Raw genomic sequence first — 20,832 nt, 5'->3', positions numbered from 1 at the left:
CGTGGGGACCCAGCCAGCAGCAGGCCTTCGCCCTGACGAAGGCCGCCCTCGCCGAGGCAACCGCCTTGGCACACCAGGATCCCAGCGCCCCCCTCCAGCTGACAACGGACGCCAGCAACATCGCCTGTGGTGCTGTCCTGGAGCAGGTCATCAACGGCGTCCCCCAGCCCATCGCCTTTTTCAGCAAGAAGTTCAACCCTGCAGAGGCCCGCTACAGCACCTTCGACAGGGAACTCTGTGCAGTGTACTGTGCAGTCCGGCACTTCAAGTTCCTCCTGGAGGGGACACCCTTCACAATCTTCACAGACCACCAGCCGTTGGTTCACGCCTTCACTAAGCAGGGGGACGCATGGTCTTCCAGGCAGCAGCGACACCTCTCAGCCATCGCCGAATTCACCTGCTCCGTCAGGTACCTCCCCGGCAAGAAAAATCCTGTGGCAGACGCCCTCTCCAGAGTCGAGATGAACGCGGTGCAGCTCAGGGTAAACTACGAAGACCTCGCCAGGGAACAGATCGCAGACCCAGAAACCCCAGCCTACCGCACCGCCATCACGTCCCTTAAGTGGAGGGACGTGCCCCTCACCCCCGGGGGCCCAAGTCCCCTCTGCGACATCAGTACTGGCCAGCCCCGCCCCTTGGTTCCAGCCACCCTCCACCGCCAGATATTCGATATCAATCACGGCCTCTCACATCCCTCTGGCAGGACAACAGCCAAGCTGCTATCAAAGAAGTTCGTCTGGCACGGAGTGCAGAAAGATACCAAGTCCTGGGCGAAACAGTGCCTGCAGTGTCAAACCAGCAAGGTGGGACATCACACACAGTCCGGGGTAGGTGAGTTCCCGCAGCCAGAGCGGCGCTTCGGCCATATCCACATCGACGTCGTCAGGCCCCTTCACCCATCAGGCGGGTCCAGATATCTCCTGATCAGTGGTAGATAGCTCAACGAGGTTGCCTGAAGCCACACCGATGCAAGAAGCCACCGCCAGCGCCTGTGCCGAGGCCCTGCTTTCCAGTTGGGTCAGCCGCTTCGGCGTCCTGGACCACATCCTGTCCGAGTTATGGTCCGGCCTGGCTCGGCTGCTGGGGACAATGCATCACACCACCACCACGGCTTACAACCCGGCGGCCAAAGGCCTGGTTGAGCGGTTTCACAGGTCCCTGAAGGCATCTCTCATGGCCCGCTGCACCGCCGAGGATTGGAAATATAAGCTGCCGTGGGTCCTCCTCGGTTTGAGAACCGCCCCCAGGGCCGACAACGCCCCGTCCGCAGCTGAGAAAACCTACGGCGAGTCCCTCGTGGTCCCGGGCGAACTTGTGACAGAAGATCGCCACAACCCGTCAGTGCAGAGGCTCCGCGATGTGGTCGGCAAGTTCACCCCCTGCAAGCATACATACACCAACAGGTCGGCCACTTTCACACCGCCGGGGCTGGCGTCCACCACTCACGTCTTCGTCAGGGATGATGCCGTCCGCCCACCACTGACCAGGCCCTACAGGGGCCCTTCCGCGTGCTGGAGCAGAACAACAAGGCGTTCCTGCTTGCACTTTCCGGGAGAAACGATTGGGTTTCGATAGACCGGGTAAAGCCCGCCCTCCTGGAGGAAGACAAAGACGTCACCGCAGCACACCCCCTGCCCGGCCACCCTTCGCCACAGCCGGGCCTCCGCAAGCAGCAGGCACGCGGCCACCCCAGAAAAAGGTCGCCCTCACCCGCAGTCAGGCAGCCTCTTGCACAGAGTGCTCCCCCATTGTCCTCACACAGCCGTGGCACCCTTCAGCGCCCCAGCAGATACACAGACTGATCAGACGTGTCCCACGTGTTGGGGGGGGAGTATTTGTAAAGCCACCTACAGAGCCGTCAGCAGAGTCTCCATCGAATGTGTCATTCGCTAAGTCTCTGCTGAGCAAGTTTTCTTTGGTGGCGTCCCATTTTCTTCGCCTATACAATTGGTCACGCCTAACGTGCCAGGTCACGCAATTTCAATCATTTAAACTATATATGTATTTGTTCACCTGTTGTCAATTGTGCATCTTGTATTTCTTCGTTCGCAGGCATTCAAGATTATATCCATACTGGAATTCCATCTGTTTTTTATATTGTAAATTGTACTTACTCGCTGTATATTATTGTTAATTATTATCGGCCTCAGGTCACACACAATCTTTCACAGCACGGCGCCAGTCTGCCGCTATATAAACTGCCTGGATCTCGAATAAAGCAGCAGTTCTCTTTTACCTGCTGGTTTTTTTGCACCTCTTACAAGATCTAGTCACTCCTCATTAGGGACTTATGATCATTTTTCTCACAACACTCTCTTACATCGTCATTCAAGTTCATTCACTCAACACCCATCCGTAGGCAGGAAAAACTTTCCTTTGAAGACAATACACCTCTTCAAGCATCCTGATGACTAACTTACACATCAGTCACATAACTTGAACAACTCAACCAGAGTTTGGAAGGCTCTTGGACGGGTTACTCTCCATACAAGACTCAACTGAGTACAAGTTCCCTGTACGCAAAACAAAGTGTCATTATCAGATCTATAATCTATGAATATAATATACAAGAATATACTTGGAAATTGATATAATGGTTTTATATATACAGTATATATATATATATATATATATATATATATATATATATATATATATATATATATATATATATATATATAATAACTAATACAAAAATATTTTTCAGTGAAAATACAAAAATACACACTGCAGTATAAAAAGATACAATGATCTGAAATTTCTTCAATTAACCTAGAGGGAGAAACAATATTACTAGCACCTCTGGTTTGTACTCTTTCATTCATTACATCAGGAGTGATATCGTCCATTTCCTGCATTTTTACTAACCACTGTTCTTGTCCTACAAAGGGTCTCACCTTGTCAGCGGCACGTTCAAATATGGTTTGGACAAACGTGTTTTTCAACTCATATTTCGCACCATCTCTAAACACTTTGGTTACTACATATGGACCACACCACTTAGGAATCACATTTTCATTTTCATTTTTAACCCACACAAGAGAGTTTTCGTCCACTTTCTCATTTTTCCTCTTTTGATTGGCTATTGCACGGTACTTGCTGCCCATCTCTCTATAAGTTTTCTGAATTATTCATGAGCCTTTGCAATGGCAGAGTTTTCTACATCATCAGTAATTGTGGGTAACGCACTAGTCACTTGTTTAGGTGCTTTGCGAGAGAAAAATACATAGTGAGGTTGTTCACCAAGAGTGGTATGAACAGCAGAATTGAGCACACGCTGTGTTTCACCTAAGTACTTAAGCCATTGATAAGGATGTCCTTTACACATTACATTTAGTACTGTTTCATGGTTCTATGCATCCTTTCACTTACACTGTTTACTTTTGGATGATACGGGCTAATATATCCAGTATTTATCTTATGCTCTTGGCATAATTGCCTAAATTGGTCTGAGGTGAATTCAGTACCATTATCAAGAATGACTGTCAAAGGTGCACCAAAGTCATTCAATTAGACAAGGACGTTTTTGCTTATTTCCTCTGTAGACTTACTTCGCAATGGACAGAACTTCACATACCGGCTGTAATGAGCAATAACAGTCAATACATATCTATGACCATTTGCATCAGATAACATTTCAGTTAAATCAAGACTGATTCGCTTTAAAGGCTTAGTTACAGGAGGCAATTCTTGGAACTGTTGTTGTAACGAACTACTGGCTTTGTGTTTTTGGCACATAACACATTCACTTACATATCTGGTTACATCAGTTCTCAATGAAGGCCAATAGAACAGGTTTACAATGGCATCAATTGTTTTGCGTATACCTAGGTGACCTGACACTGATTCATGGCCAAACTTCAAAGCTGCCTTTGTTAAATCCTGAGGAACTACTAATCTCAACTGAACTGAGTTATCAATTTTATCTGTGCTGAGATACAACAATCCTTCATACAACAGGAATTGATTAATCAAAGCTCAAGAAAACTTCTTATGCGGTAATTTACCACCTTCTAGAAAAGTTATTAGTTCGGCCCACCTTGGCTCCTCTAACTGTTTCTTTGAACTCATCTTTGCTCAGACCAAGATAATTGTCCCTACTCTGATGAAAGACTGTTCTGACTGGTCTACTTAGTTGATCTGCCACCTGATTATTTTTACCCAGCCTATACTCCACCTTGAAACGGTAATCCTGCATTTCAGTTACCCATCTGCTCATTCTAGGTGACTTTGTCTTTCTCTTGAAGACCAAAACTAGAGGCTGATGTTTTGTGCGAATGGTAAATGGAACACCCCAGAGGAAATGATGGAATCTACGACATGCTAAGACAATAGCAAATGCTTTTCTGTCAGTGGTACTGTAACGTTGTTCAACTGGCTTCAGTTTCTTAGAGAAATATCCAATAGGTTTTAACTTATCATCTTGTCTCTGCATCAAAACAGCACCTACATGGTCTAAATTAGTATCAGTGAATAATTCAAAGAATCTAGTCATCTGAGCCTTTACTAGTACTGGATCAGTTATTAATGCTTGTTTCATCTGTTCAACGCTTGACTGACAATCTTTTGTCCACAGAAAGGGTTCTTTCTCCTTTAAGAGATTAGTCAAGGGAACAGTAATTTTAGCATAATCCTTAATGTGCTTCCTGTAAAACCCACACATTCCTAGAAATCTTCTAGTTTCCTTAACATTAGTAGGGTTTTTTTTTTTTTTGATGGCACTGATATTGTCTGGACATGGTCTACAACCATCCTTTGAAATTATGTGGTCTAAGAATATGCTTTCCTTTTGGCCTATCTGACACTTCTTTAGATTTGACTTCGCTCCTCTTTCACTGAAAAGTTTGAATAGTTGCTTTAATCTTTTCAACAAGATAGGAAAACTGGGAGCCCAAACAACAATACCACTAAGTAATTCTTAACCCACCCTTTCTTAATAAGAGGAGCCAAGATATTAGACATGATACGTGAAAATATAGCTGGACTGCAGCTTAACACAAAAGGAAGGCGCTTGAATCTATAAAGTGAAACTCCGTCACTAAAGGTTGTTAAATCTCTACTCTCTTCATCTAATTCCACTTGATAATATGCATCTTTCATATCTAAGGAAGCATAATAATGGTTTCCTGTAGATGTTTCTACCATTTCTTCTAATCTAGGTAAAGGGTGAATATCAGCCTCGAGATGTGTGTTGACTTTACGGTAATCAAGGCACATTCTTTGAGCGTGATCAGGTTCCTAACATGTACAATAGGGCTTAGCCATGCTGCACTTGAGGATTCTATTATTCTTCTTTCTTCCATATCTTCTAACATAGTGGAAATAAGGGGTTTGGCTTTTTCAGGTTATCGATATATGGTAGACCTAACTAGCTGTGGATCACTTACAGCAATATGAGTTAGGACATCTTTAAACTTCCCTAATTCTTTTTCTTCAAGAATGAACACTGAGTGATTTGCAACCATGTCACTTAATTCTGCCTGTTGATCAGCAGTAAGATGGGAATTATCTTGCTGAGAAAGCAAATACTTAAGCTTTTCTTCTCTAGTATTGCCTGACTTGATATTGTAAGGACTGGGGATTGAGCGACATACTGGCTGGGTGTTTACAGGTTTATTGGTAGTTCCTTACTGAGATAAATGTACAGAATCTTCGATGTTATTGACGCGTTCGAGCGGTAATGTAGCGTCTACACACACAGGTAAAACAGAGATAAAAGGTTCAGACATCTGTGTTTGTAGGCAGACAAACAGATGGCGATATCAAGAGACATGATTAACATACAGCGATGGAAAGGCCAGGAAATTCTACATATGGCCAATTGCTTGAGATTCAAGACAGATTAATGGATACAATGCAGTAGCATAATATATGTGAAAATGGAGAGACATTTGGCGTCTTCACAAACAGAAGCATACATACAGTTTGATACAGAAGATTCGTTGGAACATTATGAGTACATGATTAGAATGCTTGCATGGCAATGCAAGTAGTGGTGATTGTACATACATTAAGACAACAATGCTTAGGGAGAAACAGACGGAAATATTGTATGGTTGAAATCGTGTTCCTGTAGAGAAAGAAAATGAGACGCTTGCTTTGTCCTGTCCACTTCGATGATGACGATTGACGAACACACGAACACACACGTGTTTGGAAGAGGCAGCGTCGGGGCTCTTACAAATACTCTCCCCCAAGACGTGTGTAACGTCTGATTGTTTGGAAGAGACGGCCTCGGGGCGACGGGCTCTTACAATGTTCCCCCCACAAGCGAGGCATCGATGCAGAAATTGTCTTGCCGACAATTGTAGTTGGCTCGAAGGGCTTGGGCTAGGGGCGGGTAGGAGGCTGAAGGGCTGCACCGGCCAGCAGGAGCTCGAGGAGGACGGGAGCGGGTTGAAGGGTGACGTCGGATGATCCTTCGGTGGCCGGCTCGAGGGCTGAAGGATGACGGCGGCTGATCCTTGGTAGCCAGCTCGAGAGGGGCAGCAGCAGGCTGAAGGATGGCGTGGCTGGTCCTTCGTTGGTCAGCTCGTCCAGTACGAGTGCGGAGGCAGCTTCAGATTTCCTGGAGGAGGCATCCAGGGCTCCGGTGGTGGAGTGGGTCATCTCGGAGGGTCGGACTTCTACTGAGAACTCAGGAACGGCGGGAAACAGCGAGGTGGCGAAGGGTCTATCAGCACGTGGGTCATCATCTTGGGTCGGCCGGGTCCTTTGGGTCACTCCGGGGTCATCAGTGTAAGGACTGGGGATTGAGCGACATACTGGCTGGCTGTTTACAGGTTTATTGGTAGTTCCTTACTGAGATAAATGTACAGAATCTTCGATGTTATTGACGCGTTCGAGCGGTAATGTAGCGTCTACACACAGACAGGTAAAACAGAGATAAAAGGTTCAGACATCTGTGTTTGTCGGCAGACAAACAGATGGCGATATCAAGAGACATGATTAACATACAGTGATCGAACATACATCAGTGGAAAGGCCAGGAAATTCTACATATGGCCAATTGCTTGAGATTCAAGACAGATTAATGGATACAATGCAGTAGCATAATATATGTGAAAATGGAGAGACATTTGGCGTCTTCACAAACAGAAACATACGTACAGTTTGATACAGAAGATTCGTTGGAACATTATGAGTACATGATTAGAATGCTTGCATGGCAATGCAAGTAGTGGTGATTGTACATACATTAAAACAACAATGCTTAGGGAGAAACAGACGGAAATATTGTATGGTTGAAATGGCGTTCCTGTAGAGAAAGAAAACGAGATGCTTGCTTTGTCCTGTCCAGTTCGATGATGACGATGGACGAACACACGAACACACACGTGTTTGGAAGAGGCAGCGTCGGGGCTCTTACAATATTAACATCAACACCTGGAGGAACTAAATCATTCTGAATTCTAGTTTTCCTGCATTTTGGAACTGGTTGATCAACGTCTTCTTCACTGATTGTCCTGTAACACCCTAATAGAGTTCCAACCTTCTTTGTTATCCTGGCTTTAGTATTATTGACAAATGGCAAAAACACTTCCTGAGCATCAGTAACTTTAAGGCACAGTGCACACTGAGTTTGACACTCCTTAATTTCAGGTACAAATTCTAACAATGTGTTAGGAGGTTCATCTACAGGTAAGAGGTAAATACCAGCTTTATACTGTGGTAGAATGGGTTTCTTTTTAAGTCTAACCTGAGTTTTATGAGGTTTGTGAGGTCAAAGAGACAGAACTGGGTACTGACTGATTTATTTACCTGGGCAAAGGTATACATAGCAGCGTCAGACGGAAACGAAGTGCCCGACCTTCGACTGCCGTGACCCGCACGCTGAGTGAGAGCAATTTGCGTTTGTTAACAGTCAATCAAATAGCAATAATAAGAGACATAATGTACATACAGTGATAAAATATATATTGGCGAAAAGGCCAGGAAATTCTACATACAAATATATACATGAGATTCTCGCTGCTTTGATAGATGCGATACATGATCGTGATTAATGGGAAAAGAAGACGTCTCACGTCTTTGCAAGTACTCCCCCCCAAGACAATTATTATGAAATAATGATTGGAAGACCTGTTGAATGTCAATCACAGTATCTTTTTGGGAGCAGGAACCGGCCCCGAGTTCTTGATACCTGCGGTTGTGGGGTGGCTTCGACTGCTGAATCGTCCTGCAGTTTTGCCGAGCGGATAACATCCTTAGTGCGGCCCTTGGGAAGTCCTTGACTACATTTTGGGATGCCAATCACTTCATCCGAGGCCTTGTTTTGTGGAGGAATTCTGGGACGCCTGCCGGTTTCCTCCCGAGTTCTGCTGTCCATTAGGAAGGCTGGCTTTAACCTGCTGACAGATATCCAGTCTTCCCACCCATGGATGTTGACGAGGTAGGCCTTGGATGTTCTACTGACAACTCGGCATGGTCCTCTATATGGTTTGGTCCAGGGTGGGCGGTGGGCGTCATTCCTCATGAAGGCGTGTGTACAGGTTTTCAGGCCTTCTGGGCTGAAGTAATGGGTCCTGTCCGCAACAGTCTTTCAGCAGGGCGCGAACTTCTTTGCAATTTCTCTTAGCCTTGGAAGGGCCGTATCCGGGTCTGGCTCTGTGGGAAGAATTCTCCAGGTACAGCCAGTGTTTCGCTGTAGACTTTCTCTGCGGGAGATTCATCGCTGTTTGCCCTTGGTGCGGTGTGGACACCCAGCAGGACCCAGGGCAGCTGCACCTTCCAATTTTCTTCAGTGCAGCGTGCCATCAGGGCTGCTTTCAATGAATGGTGGGTTCTTTCCACCATACTGTTGGCCACAGGGTTGTATGCCGCCATACTGTGGAGCGTTGTCCCCATCAGGCATGCCAGGGAGACCCAGAGTTCTGATAAGAATGCCGGGCCCCTGTCTGTAGTTATGTCACACCAAAACGGCTTATCCAACTTGCCAATAGGGCTTCCACACAGGCGCTTGTTGATGCTTCTACCATTGGGATTGCTTCCGGCCATCTTGTGGAATGGTCTATGACTATAAGGGGGCATCTGGTGCCCCCGGATTGCAGAAGAGGTAGTACAACGTCTGTGTGGATGTGCCCGAAATGCCGTCGTGGTTGAGGGAAGACTCCGATGCCTGATTCCATGTGCCAGGTGATCTTACTTGTCTGGCACGGTATGCAGTTCTGCGCCCATTCTCGTACGTCCTTCTCAATCCTGTGCCACATGAATTTTTCTGTCATCAGGTGGGTTGTTGTTTTTCCTGATGGATGGGACAGCCTGTGGATGATGTCGAACGCCTGCTTTCTTCATGATGCGGGTATCAGGGGGTGTGGGCGGCCTGTGCTGGTGTCGCAAAGAAGTGTTGATCCGGATCCACCTGCTGGCACGTCTTTCCACCTCAGTGCAGCAAGTGCCATGTGGTAAGCTGCCATTTCCAGGTAGTTGATGGCCAGGTGGACTGAATTTATTTCAGTTCTTGATAGGGCGTTGGCTACTGTGTTCTTCTTGCCGGGGAAGTAACTGATGGTGCAGCCAAATTCGGAAATAGCAGCCAGGTGCCGTTGCTGTCTTGCCAACCATGAGTCTCCTGCCCTCGTGAACGCATGTACCAATGCCTTGTGGTCTTTCAGGATGGTAAAAGGGCTACTATCCAAGAGGTACTTGAAGTGCCGCATGGCTTGGTAGATTGCCAGCAGTTCCCTGTCGAATGCACTGTAGCAGGTCTCCGGCGGCTTTAACTTGTGGCTAAAAAAGCCAAGCGGGTGGGGGGAACCGTCTACTATCTGCTCCAGCATGGCTCCACAGGCAAGGTTGCTGGCATCGGTGGTAAGTCTAAGGGGGGCGGTGGGGTCTTGATATATTAAGGTGGTGGCTTTGGTGAGGGCTGCCTTCGTCTGTTTGAACACTTTTTGCTGCGGGGCTTCCCAAGTCAGTGCTTTCGGCTTCCCCTTCAGTACTCCGGTTAGGGGATACATGATGCAGGCGATGTCCAGCACAAAATGTTGCTAGTAGTTGACCATGTCAAGGAACTCCTGCAGGGACTTAATGGTTTTTGGTGCTGGAAACTCCTTCACTGCATTCACCTTGGAGGCCATGGCCAATGACTCATGCTTGCACACGGCCCCTACCCCTGGCCGTGTGCCCTAAAAGGAAGAGAAGCAGTTAGTTAGTTAGTTAGTGGGGACAGAAGCCATGCAGTAAGAGTCCTCGAGAGACAGCCATACACGCGGGCGAGCGGTAACTTTGCTGAGAGCTCACCCTTCATCCCCTGTCCGACTCCAGACTCCAGTCATCCTTGAGGGACAGCCTGTATCGTCGGTGACCCTCGTCCTTCTTCGTCAGAGACCAGCTTCCCCTACGGTAAAGTGCAAGTGAAGACTTTTCGGTCACGATAGTTTGCCCTTTAGAAAGCTGGGAGTACCAGCATTTCACTTCTGTCCTTGTGCCAGTTCATCCAGTGCCATTTCCAATGTCCTGTGTTCGAGTGAAAAGTGGTCATTCATTCCTCGAGTCTTTGGCACCCTCAGTGCAAACTCGAGTCCTATTTGGTGTTATATTGTTCCTTTACTGGCATGTAATGTGTAAACCTCTCTTGCAGAGGGACCCATTCGCAGTGGACTCATCTTGGCCTGTGCCTTGCCTTTCATCAAGACTCCATTAGAAGGATCTTCACGCGTTGCAAGCCCTTTATCAATTTACTTATCCATTTTCCCTTCAAATGCTTGCTTTTGTAAATATAATTCTTAAATTTATCTCGAGTGTTTACGTAACATTTCCTTATGAAGTAGAGCCTTCAGCTCCTAAATTCTCCCTCTTTTCTTATTTCTTTACGATTTCCCTTTACACAAGTCAGAACTCCAAGGCCAATTAAATAAAGTTTCCGTTGCCAACCTGTAAAATACCATAAACCCAGGGAAATACGTAAAAATACATATTGGCGAAAAGGCCAGGAAATTCTACATACAAATATATACATGAGATTCTTGCTGCATTGATAGATGCGATACATGATTGTGATTAAATGGAAAAGAAGGCGTCTGACATCTTTACAGGTTCATTAGGTTGAAGTACTTTAACCTGTCTGACCCTTTTATTAGAAGGTCTAGGTTTCAGATATCTTACTGGATAAATAAATTTATCCCAGATAATGATTTTATGTGCATCATCCCATGCCATTGGTGCAGACCTAATTAAATCAGCTCCTAACAATAAGTCTGTGTCTAGATAACCACCAGGCACAACAGAAAACAAATGGGCTGCGAGGACAAAAAGGTCGAACTGGGTATTAACTGATTTATTAACCTGGGCTCAGGTATACATAGTACAGTGCGGACGGAAACGCAGTGACCGAGCTCCGATTGCCATGACCCACGCTCTGAGCCATTTGTGTTTGTTGACAGTCAAACAAATGGCAATTTTAAGAGACATGATATACATACAATGATAAAATATATATCGACGGAAAGGCCAGGAAACTCTACATATAAATATTTGCATGAGATTCTTAACATGTTAATAAGTGTGATGCATGAATGTGATTGATGCAGAATGAAGAGACGTCAGACGTCTTTACATGTACACACCCCCCTCGACAATTATTATGAAATAATGACTGGGAGATTTCTTGAAATCAATCATGGAATCTCTTTGGGAGCCGGAGCCTGCCCAGAGTTCTTGATACCTGCAGACGTGGGGAGGCTTCAACTGCTGAATCGCCCAGCATTTTTGTCGAGTGGGTGACTTCCTTAGTGTGGCCCTTGGAACGTCCTTGACCATGTTTCGGGATGCCGATGGGTTCATCTGAGGCCTTGTTCTGTGGAGGGATTCTGGGACGCCTGCCGGTTTCCTCCTGAGTTCTGCTGTCCATCAGGAAGGCTGGCTTTAGCCTGTCGACAGAAACCCAGTCTTCCCACCCGTGGATGTTGACGAGGTAGGCCTTGGATGCCCTAATGACAGCACGGTATGGGCCTCTGTATGGTCTGGTCAAGGGTGGTGGGCGTCGATCCTGATGAAGATGTGCGTGCAGGAATCCAGGCCTCCTGGGCTGTAGATGTGAGTCCTGTCCGTGAAAGTCTTTCAGCAGGGCACAGACCTCTTTGCTATTTCCCTCAGCCTTGGAAGGGGTGTATCTGCGACATCCGACTCGATGGGGAAGAACTCTCCCGGTACGGCCAGTGTTTCACCGTAGACTTTCTCTGCAGGAGATTCATCACCGTTTGCCCTTGGTTTGGTGTGGAGACCCAGCAGGACCCATGGCAGCTGCGCCTTCCAATTGTTGTCGGTGCAACGTACCATCAGAGCTGCCTTCAATGAACGGTAGGTCCTTTCCACCATGCCGTTGGCCACAGGGTTATATGCCATCATACTGTGGAGAGCTGTCCCCATCAGGCGTGCCAGGGAAACCCAGAGCTCCAATAAGAATGCCAGGCCTCCGTCTGTAGTTATGCTTTCAGGCACACCAAAACGGCTTATCCAACTTGACGGGAGGGCTTCTGTGCAGGTGCTTGTTGATGCTTCCGTCATCAGGGTTGCTTCCAGCCACCTTGTGGAATGGTCTATGACCATCAAGAGGTATCCGGCGCCCCCTGATTGCGACAGAGGCCCTACAACATCTACATGGTTGTGTCCGAAATGCCGACATGGTTGAGGGAAATCTCCAATGCCTGATTCCGTGTGCCTGGTGATTTTACTTGTCTGGCATGGTATGTAGTTCTTCGCCCACTCCCGAACATCCTTCCTGATCCCGTGCCACATGAACTTTTCTGTCATCAGGCGTGCTGTTGTTTGTCCTGATGGATGGGACAGCCCATGGATAATGTCAAACGTCTGCTTTCTCCTTGACACAGGTATCAGGGTTCACGGGTGGCCAGTGCTGGAGTCGCAGAGAAGTGTTGAACTGGACCCACTTATTGGCACGTCTTCCCACCTCAGTGCAGTGAGTGCCGTGTGGTAGGCTGCTGTTTCCGGGTCTGCGGCTTGTTCCTTCGCCAGGTCCTCGTAATCTATGCACAGGTGGACTGAATTTATCTCGACTCTTGATAGGGCATCGGCTACTGGGTTCTTCTTGCCGGGGATGTAGCTAATGGTGCAGCCGAACTCGGAGATAGCAGCCAGGTGCTGCTGCTGTCTCGTCAACCATGCATCTCCCATCCTCATGAATGCATGCACCAATGGTTTGTGGTCTGTCAGGATGGTGAAAGGGCTGCCATCCAAGAGGTACTTGAAGTGCCGCACAGTTTGGTAGATTGCCAGCAGCCCCCTGTCGAATGCACTGTAGCGGGTCTCCGGTGGCTTTAACTTGCTGCAGAAGAAGGCCAGAGGGCAGGGGGAACTGCCAACTACCTGTTCTAGCACTGCTCCGCAAGCGATGTTGCTGGCATCGGTGGTAAGTCTCAGGGGGGCGGTGGGGTCGTGACGTCTTAAGGGGGTGGCTCTGGTGAGGGCTGCCTTTGTCTGTTCAAACACCTGCTGCTGCAGAGCTACCCACATCGGAGCTTCCAGCTTCCCCTTCAGTACTCCGGTTAGGGGATACATGATGCAGGCGATATCCGGTACGAAGCGACGGTAGTAGTTGACCATGCTGAGGAACTCCTGCAGGTACTTGATGGATTTTGGTGTTGGAAACTTCTTCACTGCATCAACTTTGGAGGCCATGGGGTGGACACCTGCCAGAGAGATCTTGTGGCCCAGGAAGTCTACCTTTTCCACTCTGAAGGTACACTTGTCGAACCTGACAACCAAACCGTTCTCCTGCAGCCACTTCAGCACAGCCCGGATGTGGCGCAGGTGTTCCTCCAGGGACCTGGAGAAGATCAGGATGTCATTTATGTAGCAAACACAGAAAGGTAAGTCGACCAAGATGCTGTCCATAAGGCGTTGGAATGTGGCCCCGGCATTCCTGAGGCCGAAGGTGGAGTAGAAGAAGGTATATGTTCCGAACGGTGTGATGATGGCTGTCTTTGGAATGTCATCGGGGTGCACTGGCACCTGAAAATAAGACTTGAGCAAATCCATTTTTGTAAATACTTTGGCCCCGTGCATTATTAGATTCAGCCGACAATAGTCCACACAGGGCCTCCAGGAGCCGTCTGACCATGTGGAGGGGGGATGCCCACGGACTCGATGCCTTCCTGCAGATGCCCATCCGTTCCATCTCGGCGAAGGCTCATTTAGCATCTTGGAGTTTTTTGGGTGGCAAGCAGCAGAATTTGGCATGTGTTGGCAGGCGTGTGGTGGTGATGTGGTGATGGATGCTGTGCTTGGCCTGGGCTCCCGGCAACTGAAACAGCTATGGCTTGAAGACGTCTGGGAACTCATGGAGGAGGGTTCTGTATTTGTTCGAAGAGATGGAGCAGACGGCGGGCATCCCCGGCCCGGTGGAGAGCAGTCGGGAGCGGCAGGTTCTGGTATCCAGCAGGCATTTTCGGCCGACGTCTACCAGAAGTCTGTGGTGTGTGAGGAAATCGGTGCCCAGGAGAGACAAACTTGACATCTGCGATGACAAAGGGCCGATCATATTTACGGCCCAGAATGCATATTCTGCAGGTCAAAGTTCTGTAGCGGCGGATGGGGCTTCCATTTGCAGCCACCAGTGCGGTTGCGTGTGGTCGCAGTCCTCCCTCAATGGCGGAAACACTGATTGCATAACCCCAGTGTCTACCAGCATCCGACGTTTCGATATGGCATCGTGGATGAAGAATCCTACTGGCCTGGGCTCCTTAAGGTTTGTGGCCACTGTTGTTATTTGTGGTCGCCTTTCTTGTTTTTGAGAAAGAACAGGGGGCTCTGCAATTTCTGGTGGCACTTCCGAACCTCCGATGGAAGTAACACCAGGCTGGATTTGTTCATGTCCTCTGCTGCTGCGGCAGCACCTTCTTCCTGCATAACATGTTCATGTCCTCTTCTCTGCTTCTTCTGTTACCAGGTTACAAGCTACAGGTGTTGCGGCGTGTTTGGAGGCCTTGTTGGCCTCGTGGAGTTTGTGTGCGACATTCACCAATTCGTCCATTGAAAGGGCGTCCGCATCTGTGATTTGCCCCCTCACCTCCTGCGGAAGGCACCGCAGGAATATTTCTCACGACAAGCTGATTTCCTTCCTCCGACTGTCCTGGCAGCATCAGGAGACCTTGTAGTTCGTCCCAGGTGTCCCTGGGTGATGCGTCCCCCAGGGGCTGGGTCATCAGATCGAGGGCGTGTTGGGCTCTCTCTGGGACAGGCATGGAGTACGTGTCAATGAGCTTATCTCGCAGGTCTCTGTACTTGACTTTACCCAGCTGCGAGTCCAACCATTGGGTGATTTTGTTGAAGACCTCCTCTGGTAGCGTTGTCATGGGTACGTCCACTTTGGTTTCCTCATCTGTAATTTTCGCCACTCGGAAATGGACATCTGCCCGCAGAAACCAGGATGCAGTGTTTTGTCATGAGAACGGAGGGAGTTTTATTGCCTGGCTTGTTGCTGCCTTCGAAGGCGAGAGGGGGATGCAGAGGATCTGTGTGTCCTCGGAATGACTTTGTACCTCAGTGTCTGACATTTTTCCTCACACCTAAATGCGAAATACGCGCCGTATTTAGTCCATTAATGGTGTTTGGGGCTCGTCAGAAGTCAAAACTATATGCCATGTGGTTCCGTTAATGACTTCTGAGTACAGTCGACATGAATCGTAAATGGTGGGGCCAAACCGTTTGAGCACACCAGAACGTACCTGGAGGGGTACACCGTAATTAGTTCATTAGTGGTGTGGGTGTTCTCCGAGGAAGGAGCTTTCAGAGGCCTAGACTTTTGTCGCCATGTGGTTCCATTAAAGGCTCTCTGAAGGTAAAGTGGCCATAGTGAGTCCGTTAATGGCGAAGCCAAAACCGCTGTGTTTACCGTCACTCCTCGGGTCACCAGTTGTGAGGACAAAAAGGTCGAACTGGGTACTAACTGATTTACTTACCTGGGCTCAGGTATACATAGCACAGTGCGGACGGAGACATAGTGCCCGACCTCTGATTGCAGTGATCCACACTCTGAGCAATTTGTGTTTGTTGACAGTCAAACAAATGGCAATTTTAAGAGACATCATATACATATGATGATAAAATATATATCAGCAGAGAGGCCAGGAAACTCTACACATGAATATTTACATGAGATTCTTGACATGTTAATAAGTGTGATGCATGAACGTGACTGATGCAAAATGAAGAGACGTCTGACGTCTTTACAGGGTAACCACCCTGGCACAAATGTGAGCATCCAAACACACTGTACCAAGAACAGGGAGAACATATTGAGTAACTCCTGTAAGTTGTGGTATATTTCTCATTTGATTACAATGTAAGCCTAAAGTTTCTATGAGCTTCTTTTGTGCTATACATACTTCACTACCAGTATCAATTAAGACACAGAACATTACATTGTTTATCATCAAATTGATAGAAGGAAACCTAACACTTGAGTTTAGTCATTCATTCTTAACAGGTCCTGGACACTTTGCTGAACCTCTTTTACAATTTGGTTTGTGACAATCAAAACAAACACCTCTTGGAGGGTTACATGGACATTCAGAAAGTTTATGATCTTTTACCTTACCAGGGGCGTCATTTAGGGGGGCCGGGGGGGCAACTGCCCCTCCAAGACTCAAGTTACCCCCCCCAAGTCTCAACTTGCCCCCCTCACACCCCCAAGCCCCAGGAAGTAATAGCAGCGGGTTTTCCATTATTCCTACCGAAATTCAAATGAGTCACTACATTAAGTTATATCTATCTATCTGTCTATCTACCTATCTATCTATCTATCTGTTTGTCTGTCTGTCTATCTATCTATCTATCTATCTATCTATATTTCTCTATCACACACAATGTTTGTTTGTCCGAATATTTTGCTGAAATACCTTGCTCATATGGCTTCAAAAAGCTCATAAAATAGCTCAAAATAAAAAAAAAAAAAAAAACCAGCTGGTTAGGCTCGCTTTGCTCGCCAAATCATCTTTGCCCCCTCCAACAAAAATATGAAATGACGCCCATGGAGCTTACAATAAGTGCAATACTGATTGTTTTCTTTATTCTTACTGAACTTCTTTAATTTGTTAGACAAATCACTAATCTGCTTCCTCAGATCTTGCAATTCGGTTGTTGTCTTATTTGCATTACTATTCACTACAGGCTGTGGTTGGGAACTGGAATTATTAACAGGAAGAACTCTACGTTGGGTCACATCTCCACTTATTGTAGCTAGATGATACTCATACTCAACAAATTCAATGAATCTCTCTAAGGGTATCCTATCATCAAGGAAACCCTTGAGTCTTTTTTTGGGATGTATATACTGCTAAGTCCTCTATACAACCTCTCGTTCAAAAGACTGTCAGCTTTGGGAAGGGAATCCTTAGGAAATTTCATTTCAAAAGCAGACAATTTATATTTCATTCTGTTAACAAATGCTCTACGGGTTTCATCTATACTGTAAAGTTCAATTTCAATTTCCTGCCAAGCCTGCATAATATTAGCTGAACAAGAAAAATGGTGATTCAGTATGTCCTTAAACTGACTCCAAGACATGTTATTTCCCCTTCTACCCATTTCAGCAGTTAATAATGTTGCAATTTCTTGTTCCACTCTGGTAAGTGCTACTTGGATTCTATCAACATCTGCAGAAACATAGAACTCTACTTGACTAAAAAATCTAGCAAGTCTGTTATCAGTCCCAACACCTTGTAATTCTGACAACTACAACGTCAAAATATCCTTACGTTTTAAGACAAATCCCTTAGAATGATTATCAACTGGAATAAAAGGGTTATGGACTGTGTTATTGCTCTGGAACGGATTACTGGACATGACCGGCTGTGTATTATTCGATAAATTGTGTGTCAATACTGAAGTTGGCTTATTATGTGGTGTCATTGATAGTCTGATCTGTCTACTGTAATAAATGGATTAATGTTTGAACCATTAGCTCTGTTAGAACTGAATGGTGTGGAAGTGACAGGTGTAGAATTTGATAAATTAGCCATTTCCCTTTTCATGTCAATAAGCTGATCACACAATTGTTGCATTTGAGAGCTCTGACTTGCACAATGTTCAAAGTGAATATGAGGAAGAGGAAGGAAAAAGAGAAAATAAATACTGTAGAAGTTAAATCAAGTAAAGGGAAGATCAAACTATCATACGAACATTATCTCATAATTATCGAAGCAGCAAGTAAAGATGGAACACTAAATAAAATACTATAGAAGGATGAGTCAACCCAAATCGAGAGAGAGTCAGCAACATGAGGACACTGCTGTGAAATGTGTGACGTATGGTTCCATTATGAATGTTCGAGTATCAAGGTCAGATACACACCCATATTTTGTAGTGATAACATACTGTACAACTGTAATAACTGCAAGAGGCCTGAACAACGAATACACAAAAACTCATTGAAGATGACTTTGAAGAAATAAAGGAAAACACAGAGATATTAACAAAGTTGATTCAGGATTCGGCTCAGAAAACTAGTGACGTAATGATCAACATAGATGAAATCCAAAACAAAATTGATAATGTTGATAAAGATGTAAAGACCATGACAAACATGGACAAAACTTATGCTGAATCACTAGAGACAAAAAACAGTGCTTTTGATCAAATCTACAAATGAAGAGAGCACAACAGCTAATGAAAAGCGACAAATTATGAGTAAAATAATGGCGCCAGTTGAACAGGTTAAAACAACAAGAGATGGACACTTATTTATAAGATTTCCAAAGAGGAAAAACTTAGAAAAGGCAAAAATGGAGATTCAGAATATCAACAATATATCAGTAAATGAGAAAGGTAAACTTAAACCAAAAATAAAAGTAGTCTATGTCCCGAAGGATGAAGATGACGTTGTTGATAACATTGTCAAGAAAAATCCACGGATAGGTAGCCTCATTTCTGAAAATGACGACCTGAAATTGTAAAGGAAATGATAGCCAAAGATGACAAATATAAACACTGTACCATCAAATGCACACCACAAATACGAAAGGCTATCTATGACCGAGGTGACAAATTGTGTACGCTGTACAGCCGTTGCAAAGTATTCAACTGTTACGTGCCCTATCAATGCTATAAATGTCAGGAATTTGGTCACAGCGCAGCAAATTGTAGAAATTGTTAACCTTACTAATTTCTAGATCCTCTAGGATTAGTTTCACTTATTAACAGAGTTCCAGGAAGGGGCTGATTGAGACACTTGTGCTATCGTCGGTAGATTTTTATTTAGACTAAAAAGAAGCGGGAACAGCGAAAACACGGTTTGTTTACATGCAGGTGGCGCCATGACTGGCCAAAGAGAAAACTAAATGCAAAAGACAAATCGACATAAGCGACGATTGCAATGCCACTAACACAACACGAACAATATAAATCATAATATGCTAACACTTCCCCTTGATTTTATTGCAATGCAGTGAACCTTACAAGAACTGACACTTCAAAAAAATTGGATAGCCAACGACACAAAACCAGCAAAAATGCAATGATTAGTACATGAGCCAAAAACAAAATAATTGCAGATAAAGAATAACACAGCGGCAAAAAAATTGAGTAATATGAACAAGCAGCAAGTAACATAAGAACTGAATAGACACTGTTGCTGCAAAGAATGCAAAAGGATAAACGTGACTACATCTGTCACGATCAAATTTGGCAAAGGATTACTATGCTGCAAAAAAAAATTTATCAGGACAAATTAAAACTTTGGCATGGCTCTGACTGTCATTAAGGAATGATAAGTCCAATTCTTGCACATAACTCCTGTGTCTTCCTCCCAGTCAAACCCTTGGTTAGAAGGTCAGCTAGATTGTCATGAGATGCCACATATTGCAACTTTACCAACCCTTCTTCACCACATCCTTTATGAAGTGATACTTCACATCCACGCCCTTGGAATTATCGTTGACAATGTCCTTCTCTGCAAGTTTGATTGCTGCTGTATTATCAGCAAGGATGCATGGCACCATGCAAAGATCACTTGCGTCGATCTCCCTTAAAATACCACATAGCCATAGTGCTTCTTGCGTAGCGATAGCCATAGCAATGTACTCCGCCTGTTGTGTGGATGTGGCAACCACAGTTTGCTTCTTGCACCTCCACTCCACAGGTCCTCCTGCAACACACACCACCAGTCCACTGAACGATTTTCTGTCCACCTTGTTGTTGGCAAAGTCAGCATCAGAAAAAATCAATGCCTCCTTCCCACTCTTCCTGAATACTACGCAGTAGTCACGGGTGTGTTTTAGGTACTTTATCAGATATTTCACTGCAGCCATCTGCTTTCTCTTTGGGTTGGCCGAGAATTGACTGAAATAACTGACAGCGAAACTCAAGCCAGGTCTTGTCCCGTTTGCAACGTACAGCAACATTCCTATGGCTCTTCTATATTCATGGCTATCGGCATCTGCGTCTGGTTCATCGTTGATAGAGAATACATTTGCACTCAGAGGACTGTGTTTTCCTCTGCATTCAGATAACCCGTGCTGCTCAATATCTGATCTATATAAGCACACTGGTCGATGCTTATGGTATGCTCGTCCTTTTGCAATATCCTCAGTGATAAGAAATCAGATATTTCACCCAGCTCTCGTATTTCAACTTGTTGGCTCAACTCTTTCTTAAACCAATCAATATCTTCTTTCTTTCCCCACACAGCAATGTCATCCACATATAGTCCAACATACAATTTCCTTTCTTGATGATAGAATAGGCAAGGGTCACCAACTGAGGGGTTGAACTTCATGTCTATAAAGATTTTATTGATCTTATGGTACCATTCTTGTCCTGATTGTTTCAATCCGTAAAGGCACTTCCTCAGCTTGCACACCATCCTACTCTTGT

The 20,832-nt window shown here is 45.7% G+C and overlaps 1 protein-coding gene across 1 annotated transcript; it reads right to left on the bottom strand.

Moving 5' to 3' along the window:
- Positions 1 to 19,826: 19,826 nt before the first annotated feature.
- On the bottom strand, positions 19,827 to 20,267 carry LOC136827857 (uncharacterized). The gene has a single exon (XM_067085315.1). The coding sequence runs from the start codon at positions 20,265 to 20,267 to the stop codon at positions 19,827 to 19,829; it is 441 nt and encodes a 146-aa protein (XP_066941416.1).
- Between the last annotated feature and the right edge of the window lie 565 nt (positions 20,268 to 20,832).

The sequence above is a fragment of the Macrobrachium rosenbergii genome, chromosome 42, assembly GCF_040412425.1.
Source record: "Macrobrachium rosenbergii isolate ZJJX-2024 chromosome 42, ASM4041242v1, whole genome shotgun sequence".
NCBI classification, from domain to species: Eukaryota; Metazoa; Arthropoda; class Malacostraca; order Decapoda; family Palaemonidae; genus Macrobrachium; species Macrobrachium rosenbergii.
This window is presented reverse-complemented; position numbering and strand designations above follow the sequence as displayed.

What these genes read in the sequence shown, in the direction of transcription:
- LOC136827857 (XM_067085315.1), bottom strand. Translation starts at nt 20,267, where the DNA reads ATGGCTGCAGTGAAATATCTGATAAAGTACCTAAAACACACCCGTGAC.